Source organism: Mixophyes fleayi, chromosome 1 (genome assembly GCF_038048845.1).
Source record: "Mixophyes fleayi isolate aMixFle1 chromosome 1, aMixFle1.hap1, whole genome shotgun sequence".
NCBI lineage: Eukaryota > Metazoa > Chordata > Amphibia > Anura > Limnodynastidae > Mixophyes > Mixophyes fleayi.
Genome location: NC_134402.1, coordinates 58,167,565 through 58,183,557, shown reverse-complemented (window position 1 = coordinate 58,183,557; position 15,993 = coordinate 58,167,565). Strand labels below are relative to the sequence as shown.

General features: G+C 41.4%; 1 protein-coding gene across 8 annotated transcripts in view; it reads left to right on the top strand.

Moving 5' to 3' along the window:
• RBM47 (RNA binding motif protein 47) overlaps positions 1-15,993 on the top strand; it is a 98,431-nt gene that overhangs the window by 44,658 nt on the left and 37,780 nt on the right. For 3 of the 8 annotated variants that reach the window (XM_075194848.1, XM_075194840.1, XM_075194859.1), the window contains exon 1: positions 13,306-13,461. The exons of 1 other annotated variant lie outside the window; for it this stretch is intronic. In XM_075194848.1, the coding sequence (XP_075050949.1) occupies positions 13,445-13,461 (17 nt within the window). In that variant the 5' untranslated portion in view covers positions 13,306-13,444. Of the gene's footprint in view, positions 1-13,015; positions 13,161-13,304; positions 13,462-15,993 lie in introns of those variants that run through there. 4 more of the 8 variants (XM_075194813.1, XM_075194812.1, XM_075194821.1 and 1 more) reach the window with 3 other exon arrangements.

Here is a 15,993-nt window from a genome sequence, read left to right as displayed (position 1 = left end):
AAAAGAATCATCCGACCACTGGAGATCAGGTTTAATGGATTTCATAAAGGGTAAGTAGTATATTGACTGAAGGTTACCACTACTCGTGGTTAATTAAATTCCTTGATGTCTAATTAGTGAGAGTGACCAGGAGAAGTAGTAATTGGATTGCGGTAGAGGAGCTTTTTTCATAAATAAGCAGAGATTAATGACCTCTGACTTTGCAAAATGAAGTGATAGAATTCTTTGAATTCCTTCATTAATTTAGACAACAATATAACTGGCATAGAGTAAATAGCACATCATCAGAAAAGGCTGCAACATTCCAACAGGAACCACCTCATCTTCACACCTTTGATGTCACTCTTCATAAGAATGGTTCTAGAGTGATCACAAAGATTAAAGGAGATGGAATGAGAAGTAGAAAAGAACTGAAACAAATGAGCAGGTATATATGGCTTTAGCTTTTCATTTGTGCAATTTTCTGATTCTAAGATAATTTTTTATCCATAGAAATGCAAATGTTACATTTCTGTGCACATGGCAACTAGCTGCCGGGGAAGTGTTTCTCTGGGTAAAAGTCCCTGAATATGACTGAGAGTTTTACAACCTGGTGAAAGTCCTTGCCTTGACGTCACGCAGCCTTGTATTACCAGGAGAGAATGTCAGATGCCTCCATATCAAGGCCATACTGTGGGAAATGCTATGATTTTATATTGTGTAGTGTTTATGTAGCCATAAAGAGTTTTTTGTGTGTGTGAGTTTCCTCATACAGCTCTATTTATATGTACTTTTCTGCTGCTTTGGAGATTGGTTACAGTGCACAACGATGATCTCAGCAGAACATATGTAATAAATGTATGTTTACCTGAATGATGACTACGTAGCATCTACTCTTAGATCAAATTATTAATCTACACTTTCTGAAAAGACGGGAAAGGGTTTATCTGCTAAAGGATTATTCAGTTTTCATTATAAAATGACAGATCCTTTAAAGGGTGAAAAGCCCTACTGCCAGCAGAAATGGGCGTATGGATTTTTTCGTTTGACCCTATACATCAAAGTGTTACCACCATTGATAACCCTGCCAGAGAAAGCTTCCCCATGCATTGCATGGGAGGCCTGTTTAACAAGTATCCTGCTAGTCCTTACATCCACCGTCCCTTTCAAGCTGCTTCTTACAGATAACAAGCTGCCGTCTGCTCCTCCTCCATGTCAGAGGCTAGTGATTCATGTGCGGGTGCCGAGTGGGCATTTAAAAATACTGGACGAGAGACATCAGTGTTTTAGGTTTCTTCCAAATCTGGGCTTTCAATTGTGAAAGCTGGTTCATCATGTATGTGCACATCTGCAGAGAACGACCCAGCGAAGATAACTATTACTTCTTCAGGCCCAGTGGGCAGCTGATATTTTTTTATCAACACCACGAATAGCACTGATAAAAAAAAAATCTTCTATATAGTCTCAAAGGGTCTATTAGATGATAAAAAAAATGCACCATGGAGTAATCCCCCTATCAACTGGCCAAACACACTGAAACAACACAACAATATTGGTCAACTGGCCTAATATCGCCACATGTGTGATTCCTGGCCAAGTGTGATGCCAAACAATGATGTGATTCAAATTAATTGGTTCCGTTATCGTCTATGTAGGAAAGAGTGGAAGATGACCGCTATTGGCTTTTGTGCACATTCATCTGCCAAGTGCACAAACAGGTCATGACGGAAGTGATCCATCTGCTCGGACCAGATCTCATCCAGTTGAGCCACCCATATGAGCTGGGGATGAGCAGCAGTTCCACCAGTGTCTGGCCAGTTTAAGGTGTTACTAGTTAACTATATTGTTTCATTAAACTCCTGCATAACATTGCTATCTTTTAACCATAAAGAGTCAAGATATTATGCAGCACTATACATTGATGGGATCGTGATATAAATGACATACAATGACATGAAAGAGAATATAAAGATGGCCCTGCACAGACAAGTGAAAAATGTAAGAGATGTAGGGTACACTTGATACATAAGATAGTGGGATAACATTTGTAACCATAGGTGGGGATATATGTTCAATCAGATGATGATTACAAGCATTGAGTTCCTGGCTCCAAGCATTTGGTGATTAGTAGCACTGTACTGATTCCTGGCAGCTGACGATTACAGGCACTGTGCTCATTCCTGGCTTGGGGTAGTTGATAATTACAGGCACTGAGGCTAGTTCCTTTCTCTGGGTATTTAATTATTACAGGCAGTGTATTAGTGCCTGGCTCTGGGCATTCAGTGACTAGTAGCACTGTGTTAGTGCCTGGCTCTGGGCATTCGGTGACTAGTAGCACTGTTCTAGTTCCTGGCTCCTGGCAGTTGATCATGATAAGCACTGTGTTTGTTCCTGTGTCTGGGCATTTGGTGGCTAGTAGCACTGTGTTAGTGCCTGGCTCTGGGCATTTGGTGGCTAATAGCTCTGTGCTATGTCCTGACTCTGGGCAGTTAGGCATTACAGGCATGGTGGTAGTTCCTGGTTCTGGGCTGATGTTGACTACAGGTACTGTGTTCATTACTGTCTCTGGGTAGTTGATGATTACATGCACTGAGGCTAGTTCCTGTCACTGGGTAGTTGATTATTACAGGCAGTGTGTTAGTGCCTTGCTCTGGGCATTTGGTGGCTAGTAGCACTGTTTTAGTTCCTGGCTCCAGGCAGTTGATCATAATAAGCACTGTGTTAGTTCCTGCTTCTGGACTAGTAGCACTGTGTTAGTGCCTAGCTCTGGGCATTTGGTGGCTAGTAGCACTGTTCTATTTCCTGGCTCCTGGCAGTTGATCATGATAAGCACTGTGTTAGTTTCTGTCTCTGGGCATTTGGTGGCTAGTAGCACTGTGTTAGTGCCTGTCTCTGGGCATTTGGTGGCTAGTAGCACTGTTCTAGTTCCTGGCTCCAGGCAGTTGATCATGATAAGCACTGTGTTAGTTTCTGTCTCTGGGCATTTGGTGGCTAGTAGCACTGTGTTAGTGCCTGTCTCTGGGCATTTAGTGGCTAGTAGCACTGTTCTAGTTCCTGGCTCCAGGCAGTTGATCATGATAAGCACTGTGTTAGTTCCTCCCTCTGGGCATTTGGTGGCTAGTAGCACTGTGTTAGTGCCTGGCTCTATGCATTTGGTGGCTAGTAGCTCTGTGCTAGGTCCTGACTCTGGTCAGTTAGTCCTTACAGGCATGGTGGTAGTTCCTGTTTCTTGGCTGATGTTGATTACAGGCACTGTGTTCATTCCTGGTGCTGGGTAGTTGATTATTACAGACAGTGTGTTCGTTTCGGGCTCTGGGCATTTGGCATTACTGACACTGTTTTAGTTCCATTTGGCGATTACAGGCACAATGCTAGTTCTTTTCTTTTAACACATTCATTTTTTATGTGCCACTTTTAACGTGGACCTGCCTTTGCCACATAAAACAACTCCTATGTCTTTAAAACTTGCAATACAATGTATTTTTATTATTGCACTTTCATCAAACTTGCCAACATTTGGCAAGTCGTATCTGGGAGAGGGGTGTGTCTACAGGGCGGGGTGCAGGCAATCACGTCATTTGGCCCCGCCCCTCGCGACAAATATGGTGTTTTGTCTTGGGGGGTGGGGCCAAAATGATGATATTTGCCGCGAATCGCGTCATTTTAGCCCCGCAATTACGGGATGCGGGAGATTTGCCAGCTCTCCCGGGAGTCTGTGAGACCAGCCCGAATTTCGGGAGTCTCCCAGACAATCCGGGAGAGTTGGCAAGTATGACTTTGATATGTGACTCTACATGTACAATGACTATTTGGGGGGTATTCAATTGTTAGCGAGATCCCCGGAAAACGAGCGCTCGAAAAATATTAGCGTTAATACGGTAATTACTCGCTGAATTTCATCTCGCAGCTTGAAATTCAGCGAGTAAACTACCGTATTAACGGTATTTACGCGCATATTACCGTATTAACGGTAATATTTTTCGAGCACTCGTTTTTCCGGGGATCTCGCTAACAATTGAATACCCCCCTTTGAATCAAGCATATGTCTAATATCATTGTATAGTATGTTACAGCTATATTTCCCTTTGTTTATAGGGATAAAACAACCGGATGAGGTGAGTCCCTACAGTTTGCTTCTTCAACTAACTTCATCTGATCTGACTGAAGCAGATTTTATTTAACTTTATGTAATAATGACAATATGATTATGTTGTCCTCTGAATCTGTTCTACCTCACAGACGACACACTGACAGTGTATAAATGTAAAAAAATAAGTGAAAAACACATAGCCCCTCTAACTTCTCTTAAATTTTAGCAAACTACACATAGTAGCTGTATAAACAGGAAATATAGCTGACAAAATCACAGTGTATTTATAACAGTATTTTTTATTTGATAACCTCATATATAACCTATTAAAAATAAATCAATACTACCTATGTAACTTAGTTATTTAGCAGAGTACTAAATATTGCCCTGAATTATTTTAATATTTTAGAGGCTAGAGTTCTCGTGGTCTCCTCTCTCCTCTTAGACTCCAATTTTGAGACTTTGTTACGCCAATCATCAATAACTGCAGCCTGACTTTCTCAGTCCCTCCAGTTGTGGGGGAGGTCAAATGGTAATCATGTCCAAGGGTCCTGTAATACCTCATTCTACCACAGGGTGCTTCCAAGGCTATCCCAGAGCATTCAGTTATTGTGGTGACCTTTATGTACAGTCCTGGCAAACAACACTGGAACACAAGGGGTTAGTTGGTTGTATGACAATGGCTTTAAGGTACATTTATTCTTGGATTACTTTGTTAAATGTCTTTATCAATGACCTTAATAGTTTGCACAAAACCAAACAAGTGCGTTAAGGATTTGATTATCCCAAACATCTTACTTGTTGTTTCACATTTTTTGTAATCTTGACAATATTTAATCGACAAGAGGAAAACACGCGACATTTTTGCTGATAAAAGCCAGGAAAAAAAGTGAGGATTCAGCAAACTTATTATCAATGTGCTATTTTTACCAGAAAACCTGCTGGCCTCAGCTGACTCATATCCATGAGTTCTTCATACTACAACACAATGTGACAAAGGAAAATCACGAATAAATATTTCCTCACTTTAAATAAACAAGTAGAGATAGCTGTGTGACATCAGCAAAGCTTCTCCTTTACTGGGCTTCGGTCTATCATCTCATGTACACACATTTTGAAGAGATATTTAAAGGGAAACGTAGTCTATTTAACAGTTTATTTTCACTTTATAATTCTATTCATGTCAAGTAAAACATGGGCATAATCTATTCCAAATGGGAAACCTGATTCCACTGGTTCATCCATGAGGCAACCTAAGGTTCTGCCTAGGGTGCAGTAGGCATGGCCGCCAAGAGGAATTTTGGGCCCCCTTAAAGCAACTTCTTGGGGCCACTTCCATGGACAGCGAGGGAGGCAATGCCCACACCAAGGTTAGTGGCTTCTCCCACAGACAGACCCAGGTAGCTGCTACTCACCCCCGACCACCACTCAATGTCCCTGGCAGTAGGCATTGAAGGGTGCAGATTGCTCTAACTCATCTTTATGTGTTATTTTTTGACAACTGGAAAGGTAGAAGCGGCTCCAAAACAGTGTATTGCCCCATGGGATCTACATCAGGATCCGCCATGCGCACACTGCAATAGAATAGCGCCCCATAGTGGAACCTTGCTTGTGTTGACGAAGCGTTAACTTTTTTGAACACTTTTTCTTGGAAGTACATAAAAAACATATAGCAGTTTTAAAATAAGTAATTTTTCTGTATAATATTCATTGTCATTACATTTCTTAAATGTAAATATTCTGAAAAAGTATAACTTTGAGCTTGTTCACAACTATCCACTTTTTTGTGCTTTTCACATAAATGCATGAAAAATGTGTTCAAATATTCTGGAGCAAATTTACTAAACTGTGGGTTTGAAAAAGTGGAGATGTTGCCTATAGCAACCAATCAGATTCTAGCTGTCATTTTGTAGAATATACTAAATAAATGATAACTAGAATCTGATTGGTTGCCATAAGCAACATCTCCACTCTTTCACACCCGCAGTTAAGTAAATAAACCCTATAGACTACAACATGTCCTATCTGTCTTGAATTTACATAAACTTCAAATGCACTAGTATGTATTTATAAACGTACAACACATGAAAGTGCATCACTAAAGCGCACAAATGTTTAACACATTTTCATCCATGCTCCTAGACGATATGTGTGAACGAGCGCTGAAACTTTTTAACACCTTGCACCATTTTCTTTCCATTTTAAATATTAGATTTGATGTGAAGAATCTAGATGCTTTTGCAAGCTTGTACAATAGCTGGCAATGTATAAATATGTCATAGATGGAACATTATGCAACAATATAAATAATAAACCATTGGCTCTGTGACCTGGCAGCCAAGATGACAGCTTAGATCAATTCCCAGCTTGGAGAGTTGTGCTCTTATTATCCATCAGGTTAAATGGTGTGAGGTGGGGATGAAGGCTGGATTGCAGTTTATTTGAATATAGACACAGGAAATGACATTTTAAAAAAAAGAGTTTGAACTGGTATTTTGCAACTTGTACCACAGCCCTTTTGCATAGTTACACTGACACAATGCATTTAGGTCTGTGAGGCAGCACAAGCTCATGTTTCCTCTGACCTCTTATTTTAGAGCCTCTCCCGGAGGCCTTTTAAAACTGTGATGTAGCGTTCACTCTACAAACAGCTTGTGTAGGATTTCCTCTAAGGTGCATATGATACATTTCTAATACACAGGATCTTTTTTTTACTCAAAAGTAACAATTGGATCAGTACAGGCTCCTGCATAAGCTAAATGCAATAATTTATTACATAATTCAAGGACTTTACATTCAGATAGCATGCAAAGCAGGAGTAGCAGCAATTAATCCATGCATGCCAACTTTCAACAAAACTTCTAAGGGGTAGGAGGGGCGTGGTGACGTCATTAGGTCACCATAGCCCCGCCCCTACTATAAAATGTCGAAATTCACGGCATTGAATAGCGAGGGCGAGGCTTAATGACACGATTAAGCCCCGCCCTGCCATTCAATGCCATGAATTTCTGCGAATCCGGGAGGTTTGCCTACTCTTCCGAAATTCAGGAACCTTCCAGGAATTCCGGGAAAGTAGGCAAGTATGATTTAATCAGTCACCAGCTATTGTTGGCTGTAGTAAGAATAGAAGGGGTAACAGTTCAGTTTTGTTGCTAATAATCAGATGATGATTATTGTTGTCATTGGTTTGTAAGGAGCCACAGTGCTCGTCAGTAGGTAAAACAAAGCATAACACAGGAACATACAAGGCATGGAAACAAAGGGTTGTGAGGGCCCTGCTTATAAGAGAGGAAAAGGGTATTGAAGAGACAAGCAAGTATGGCTCAGGGTGGAGATTGGGACAATGGTGAGGATGTAGCATAGGTAGGATTATGGTCGGCTTTCAGAGAACATTTTTAGGAGGCTGGGGGGAGTACCTGATTGGAGGTCGTAGGGACCTTGATACCAGCACAGGAGTCCTATAGGTAAGAATGAGAGGTATCTAAGGAGTGAGGGAGAATATTTTGAGGTGAGATTTTAGATGTATGAAGGGGTGTAGCTAAGGGCTTTGTAGGATTATAGAAGCTATGAGGAGTGTAAGGGTATGTAGAGTCGTACAGCAGATGTGTAGTGGTGAGAGAGGAACGTTAGTCGTTAGCCTGAAACATTTAGGATGGATTGAATCAGGAACAGACGGTTGAGGGGAATGCCAGTTAGGAGGAGGTTGCTGTAGTTTAGATGAGAACATGGATATTTTTTAAGCAATACAGATTCTGATGTGATACCAAACACACACGTGCAGTTTTGATGTGAGGTTGACAGATACAACACTCAGTCAATGGACACAATACAGACTGGGGTTTAAAGGAGAACTCCAACTTTTAAACATTACTAACTGCATTCACAATACATTTCATGTATAGGTGCACTAAATGTCTGTCATTTGCCAAATCAGCTGAGTTATGTAAATGCTGCCTAACTGTAATAGCAAGGCTTGGCCAGTGTTAGCCTGTCTCCCTAAGCCAGGTAGGTGATAGACAACTTTGTTGCCCCATACTGCCAGTCTCATAGAGTGCAAGTGTGTATAGTGTCTTCCCATAATTTTAAACATCAGCTGAATTTCTGAGGGAGCCCCCCCCCCCCCCACCCCCCAGCATATAGGGGAGCCATTAGAACCAGCATATAGGTACATGAGTAAGCAGAGCGACTGTACTTGAGAAACGGTGGGACTGAGGAATAGTGCAGGCAGCTAATAAAGGGTTAATACTTTATTTTTGATCTTTTAAGAAACAGGAAACAGAAAGGGAAGGACAAGGGAATAAAAACCAGCGAATTAAACATTTCAGGTCTTTGGAGTTCTTTAATTGATATGAGTACATTATACTTTTTATTATATTCTATAGTTGTTGTTTATTCTCTTTTAAGAAGAGATTATATGTATTCTCTGCCTTTTTTTTTTTTTGCATGTGCACGTTGGTGGGGTTAGTCATATTTGGAAAAGATAGTATTCTATAAGTGTTATAAATTTAACTTTATCTGTGATTTCCATTTAATAAGTAGACTGAATGGTGCTTATAAGGAACAATTGCTTTATTCTCTAGGCATCCCAGGTAGTACAAAGTGCTGTCAGGTAGAGCGGTCTGGTGACTGCACCTCCTCAGTTTGTATAAAGTAAACACTGTCGTCCTCTGAATCCCTGGAGCCTTTGTGCATTACAGTAGACTTGAGAAAAGCACAGGAACTACCGTACTGTAGTCTTGGGTCCTGCTCTCCACCCGCCCACAGGTATGCTGCATGTACAAAATCTTTTAATCAGGCAAAATGGACCTCTGGGATTTGCTTTGTTTTATTTCTCATTTACTGTTTTTTTAGAATGTAATATTTTACCCTCTTTCTGGGTTTCTTGGCTGCACAGTATGAAGAGTGGATAATTTATTAGAGGTTTAACCAATATCTATGCAAAATGGCAAATTAGTGGTTTAACCTTTGGATGGTGGCTGTGTTCATTCTAGGTAATCCAAATGGGATTCTGTTTGTTTCATCCTATAATGCCTTCTTGAACTTTGGCAGATTTAGTAAGAGTTTGGTGAGGCATGGTCACCTCCGAGTGCTGTATAACTATTTCTGGTGTATCGTTGTGTAGGTGTAGGAATGTTACTGGCTTCTCATTCTAGGTGTAGTTCTGTTTCCAAAGGTAAAAATGGCATTACTTCACTAGCCAGCCATCTCAGTGTTTCTTTATTGCCAGACACACCTTTTCTTATCTCCTAACAATAGTACAAAATGTGACTAATCTATTTCTAAATATACTCTACATAATTGTATTTCTTTTTCTGCATGACAGGTGTTGAAAAATAAAATATACATGATTACTATTCCTACCTCCCTTCCTTAGATGGGGAGGCGAGGTAGGAAATGAGGAGGTGGGCATGGCTCAATGACACAATATGCTTCATGAAATGGGCGGGCACGCTCATCAGCAACACCCACCCTCCTTAGATAACACTGAGTGGTAGGGGCTAGATTACATAAATAGCCATCATGTCACTGCCGGAATTGAGTCATCTAGCCCCTGCCACTCAGTGTTAACTGAGGGGGGTGTCAGCTCTTTGGGGGGTCTGGTGTGTCTCCCAGACACTCCAATAAAAGGTTGCCATACTATCCTTGGGTTGTACCCATAATCCTCAAACATATTAACTCATTACATTATATATTTTACTATAATATTGGATGACTAGCATAATTCAAATAATATATGTAAAAAAATACATTTGAATTGCAGTCAATAGTAAAATAATACACAACAGTTTCCCTGCACCATTTTGTTAAGAGCATAACATCATTGCTCTGTGATGTTGGGGGATCTATTGCCACTGTCTCTTCTCATTCGCTTCTAATACCCTCCTCACATCAGGACATTGCCCCTGTCACATGCAGTCCTGTCCTCACTGTGACAGTCACAGGTCCCTGCATCCCACCCATCTCCTGCTGCTGTCAGCATTCTGATGATCTGATTGGCTACAGATTGTTCTAACTCCACCTTAAAGAACCAAGGACATCCCTGATGAGAAGGTGTACAATAACTGTGGGGTGCCAAAGCTGACCTCTAGAGGGGAATTTAATTAGCCGCCTAGATTGCATGCCAATACGATACAGAAACTACGCTCATTTTCTCCTTGTATCTCAATGGGACGCAAGAGAAAATGAGCAGAGATTTGAGAAAAAACATTTAGGCTCTGTGGACTGTTCCAGAGACATATCACGGCAGCTCGCAGCTAAATGAATTCCCCCCTAGACATAGAGTAGTATCACCCGGCAATGACTGAACACCAGCATCTTCATAGCTGACACGCCCTTATTAGAGGGGGAGGAGTTTTTCTCCTACGCTCCATGTACCACTATGGGAGATTGGAAGCACTTTTAAACAGTGTAAGCACTTATGAACGCTGCACTTCCCTAGCTGGACAGGCAGAGCAGTGTGACACCACCATTAGTCTGTGGACCAGAAGACTCTCTGACACACACACAGAGCAGCTTACATCGATCATATGTTGCTATAGATCAGTGATGGCGAATATAGAGAGTAGAAAACTAATATATGGTCATACCTGGGGAACCACAGGGTCTGACCCCAAAAACTCCAAATGACTTTCTGCTGTTATCATAACTTCTATTCATTCAATTATTATTATTTTTTATATGATTATGGAAGCACCATCAAAACTGCATAGAGGTTTCATTCACCCGGGATGTTAAGCAATTCATTAAGACATGAATTAATATGTGTCCGGCCTATTCTATATAATATAGGACATTTCCAGAAAAAAAATGTGTGATTTATGGTCATCTTGAATTTCACGCACAGTAACATTGGAATGAATGTAATAACAAGAAAGATTGCATGAATATTCTCACAGATTGTATCTTTTGTATCTTTACCACCTCCAAGGTTCTGTGTGACTGTTCCTGAATATTATTTTTCATCCTTCATACAATGTTTGTACTGAGGGTGGAACACAGGGGTTGTTTAGTGTCTGGTAAAACATTTACTAGAAGCAATCGACCGTGAGTTTGAAGGGCATTCCATTGCCAGACTTGTTCTCTGAAGTAACAGGGTGAGAGGCATAATCATTGCTAGAACTTAGACTAAAAAAAGTAAAAAAAAAAAGACCAGAAAGACACGTACCTAGTACAACAAGTTTTCATTACACTGTTGAGTGAATTCTGTTCTGTGTGTTTAGAACAAAACATTTTCCCTTGAAGCAGGTGCATACAGCACTAACTGTATGTCATGCTTATATAAAACAGTATGTTATGACTGTTTCATATTTGGCCAACAATAGACATTTTATGGCACGGCCAATCGTGGATGGAGAAATAAATGGACCATATCTCAAAAATGTTCCTAATATATATGTTGAAGTTCTCTTTGACCAACTTGGCCGTCCATGTAGAGAGCCGTGTTAAATAGATGCAGCCATTTATGGGCAGGGCTGAATGACCAGATTGTTTGGATACAGTGGCGGAACTACAGTGGGTACAGGGGGTGCTGCGGCTACAGAGTCAGAAGGTGAGGGCGACCCGGCAATACCACGTCACCCACCATCCAAGGCTCCCACATCTCCCAAGGCTCACATTCTGCTTTGATAAGTGTAGTGCGAGGCCTCTTCTGAGCATGCTCAGAAATGGCTCTTGCTGTGCTTTTTGTCAGAGCAGAGCGGAGGTCCAGGAGGCTAGAGAGGTATCACTGGGTCCCCATCTGAGTTCTGCTATGTGGTCCGGCAGTCATTTGTTTCTGCTTGGATCTCATGTGGATCACTGATAACACCCATACGTCCCACGTACAAGTTCTTCCTATTAGGGCACAGTGTGAAAAGGGAGGTATTCATGTCAAAACAGGTGCATGTCTATATAAGGATGGAGGGGTGGTCACGCCCGCAAGGGTTTGCTTAGCACATCTAAAGCACTAGGTCACCCTTACCCGCCTCCCCTCTTCTCAAAACACCCATTCATTACCATTCGCACCAGTGGCACGTCTGCCATACATATCAATATTGAACAGGACATGTTCTCCAACTCCTAAATCGTACAGTTGGGTGGTATACACTGACGGTGAAATGAAAATCAGTCTACCAGATTTTTCATCCTGTGCAATAGAATACAATCACATTTTAATTGTCCAAGATAAGTGCACACATGTGACAATGCAGAGCCAATATGGTTTAAAATGACCAAACTTGCTCTACAGGTAACATACCTCCCAACCGTTGTGATTTAGGTGGGCAGTCCCTATTTGACGGTTCTGTCCCGCCATCCCAATGGAGACAGTTTTGTCCCGATCGGTGGGAAAGTTGGTTGGTGTTCTGTTCACTGCTACCGTGTGCACGGCAATCAATGGGTTTGTAGGGTTGGAGAAGTCAATGGCAGAATATTGCTTCATAAGCGCTAGGTACGCACCCACAGGGCCGTAACTAGGGCTGTGCGATAGAGATGACCCTCTAGGGCGCAACACTGAAAGGGGGTGCAGTTTATTAATATTTTAGGTTAATTTGGTTCAATTGAGGGCTAAGGGAGCGGCAATTTTGTTTCTGGCTCCAGGTGCTAACATTTTAAGTTGCAGCTCTGCGCCCTCAACATGCCGCGGTCACGCCCCAGTCCCGATACTACCTACCCAAATCTTGGGAGGTATGAGGCAATAGCAACAAATGTAACCAAAAATCAATATATTACTACATAAGTCTTTTACAGCATTTGAAATCATCAAATGAACTTTCAAATAGCATATGAGGAACAAAACCTGTGTATTTATTATAAGGTGGAGCATGTTTACTTTTTAATTCTGGCTAAGAAATAGTTAAAAACGTTCTGCTGTGAAACCAGCCAGCTTGTTACTTTTTTGTCTGCATCTCCCACTGAGTATCTTGTGTTCAAGGCCATGTACAAAACATACTTGCCCTATTGGCCTCAGGGCTAGTTTCAATTCAACAATTCCTGATTTTGGAAACAATGCGGAGAGCCTTGACAGCTTCCCCTTTCTACAACTGCAAACACATTGTCCCATCGTTTGCATGAGAACAATCCAAATGAAAACCTAAACACGGAGCAGCAGCAGGTAGGTCTGATAAAGTCCTTGCGTACATCTGACACAATCCCCTGATATTATCTAGTCTGATAAATTCATGTGGGACAATAAAGTTAGGCTGGAATACAAAGGGGTTGTGAAACAGAAACTCTGCTGGGCTCTGAGATGAAGATGGGAGTTTTCTGGTTTGCTGTCTGGTGATCCCTCCTGTGACTGCATGTAGACTCAATGTATACAGTGCAATAGTTCTCTATACCTCACACACAGGGTTGTAATAAAGGACATAGATCTTGAGACGCTTATAATCAACAGGCATGGACCACAGTGTAGTGTAAGTAGCTTTCAGCTTCATTTTTATGATTGTTATTATAATTAGTTCCATGTACTATTTAAATGGGAGTGTTTGAAGACAAAATATGTCTGTAATATTTCTCTACCAACTAATGTTCAAGCCTTTAAACCAGACATGTGCACAGAGAGATGGAGTACATGTATGTGAGAGGTGATGGAGTACATGTATGTGAGAGGTTATGCCATTGGGTGACCTCAGCACCGCAGAGCATGTACCCAGATGCTGTGCCAATGCTCCATAATTTTACTGCATCAGCCCCTTTCATTTAAAAGGTTACAGTGGCAGGGTTAGAGTCAAGTGTATATAAATGTATATGTGTGTGATTAGGGAAATAGATTTTTCTTACTGCAAGTATAGATTCATCCTGTCTGCAAGTCATGGTGTTGCTCTGCTACTAATATGCATAATATTTTTGGGGTACAATGCTGCAGCGCAGCACACCTGTGCAGGTTTCTTCAATTTTTTTATACTCACTAAACATGATTATGATATGTAAATGGTATTTTAGACAGAATTCACTGGGGTTTTTTTTTTCTTGTGCTGTATAACACATTGAATCCTCATAACTGGATAAACCTTATTAATGTTTTGTTTAACTCTAAATACTGAGCACTGCCTCACAGCAGAGCTGTTTTACACATTTTAGTGCCCTAAGCGAGAGACAACACTGGCACACTCTTACCCACCAACATAAGGATATAGTCAATCCACTGAGGGGTTGTGCCCAGCCCACTGAGTGAGAGGCCAGGGCAGCACTAACTATGGTCCACTGGTATGACCTCAGAAAAGGCAGGTGGCATCTCCACTATGCCAGGAGGAGTGGCTCAGACAACCCTGACGTAAGTGAGTACTGACAGTAGGACTGGCTCTGAGCCACTCTTCAGTCAGTATAGATTATCACAGAGACAAAGACTTGATAATCTGTAGTGAATGAGGAGACCTGCCCTCAGGATTGGCGCACTGGTTGGGGGCACAGGTCACAACACCCTAGTTAATGTCCTGCCTCACAGACTACAGAGTGATTTCATTGTGCAGTTGGTCAATAAGGGCAAATAGGGATACTGGAATTTATCAACAGCAAATCCTGCAAAATCGTACTGTCCCTGAAAGTCAGGGGCTGCTGTATATCCAGTTATCCCTAGTTTAGGGCAGTAGATCCCAAACTTTCTCAGTTTAAGGCACCCTTAGGGTCTTCATAAGTTTTTAAAGGCAGCCCTAAGCCAAAATAATTACCAAGTAGTCTCCCGCCTTGTCTACCAACGGCCCTGGCCGAGGCACCCCTGTGAGGTCACCGCGTCACTCCAGTTTGGGAACCACTGGTTTAGGGTACTGTTTCTAGTCTTTGAAGTGAATTTGGGAACCTACATTGCTCACTATATATAACATTAACCATGTTTAAGTAAAGGAATCCTTTGGACTTGCACATTTACACTTGTGGCTTTTTTGGCTTTTTCCTGAGATATTTTCCTCTTATTTACCCTGCTGTCACATGTCCTTTAACACTAGTTGAGTTTGTTGTTTTGGGTAAGTAAGATTGCAATAGCAAAGCATAGATAATGTAATGTACAGTGTTTTGCTCGACCTTTGTTTTTAGAAGATTACGTGTATAAAGACTGTTAGAGTTTAGAAAATAATGTTTGCACTGAAGAGGAAGCTGTGTTTGGAAATGAAACTGCTTGCCTGTGATATTGAAGTGAATCTCAAAAATAAGGAAGTTGATTTATACATCTGCACTAGAAAAATTATATATTTTTTTCTCTCACTTTTAAGTAAAATACATTTGGGAGATCTCTCTTTGAATAAATCTACTAGGGTCAAAATATTTCTAATTGAAATAAAACAACAATGATAAAACTGCACTAACATCTACTAAGTAGATTTGACTAACCTTCTTCCTACTCTTGCCGTCTCACCTCCGGTTCTTCTTCCATTGCCTGACGAAATTCAGTATAGTGTGAGTGAGATCACCAATAACACGGTGCTCACCACTATCCACCGCCATTTTAAAGTAGAAATGTCATTGGTTTTCCCGTTCTTGCTGGTGCTCCAACAAGAGAAGGTTAGTTAGATTCAGTAGGTGGTAGTGCAGCTTTAAAGGAGAACGTCTTACCGTGTATGTACTTGTTGTCCTGCCATACTAAATATTCTCAGTACTACACTGCGCCAATTGGACATGTATGTAGCCATATTGGATATAAATCTGTCCACTTATTTTGAGCGTCTGGATCTTAATTTGCTATGAAGACTGTGTGGGGTAGATTCAGTTAACATGGCGGCTGCACACTTTTTCCTATGCTACGGTAGAAATCTACGCTCATTTTTCCTCGTACCTCTTTGGGGCACATGGAAAAATGAGTGGCGATTTATGTCAAAATCTCCGCCGCGAAAGTGCCTCCGGAATGTCAGTGAGACACGTCACTGCTAATTCCCCACTGTGAATGCAATGTGTTCAAAGAAGGTCACAAGAGACCCGGTGAGGGCTGCCAGCCTGTCCACCACTGCACTAGCCTG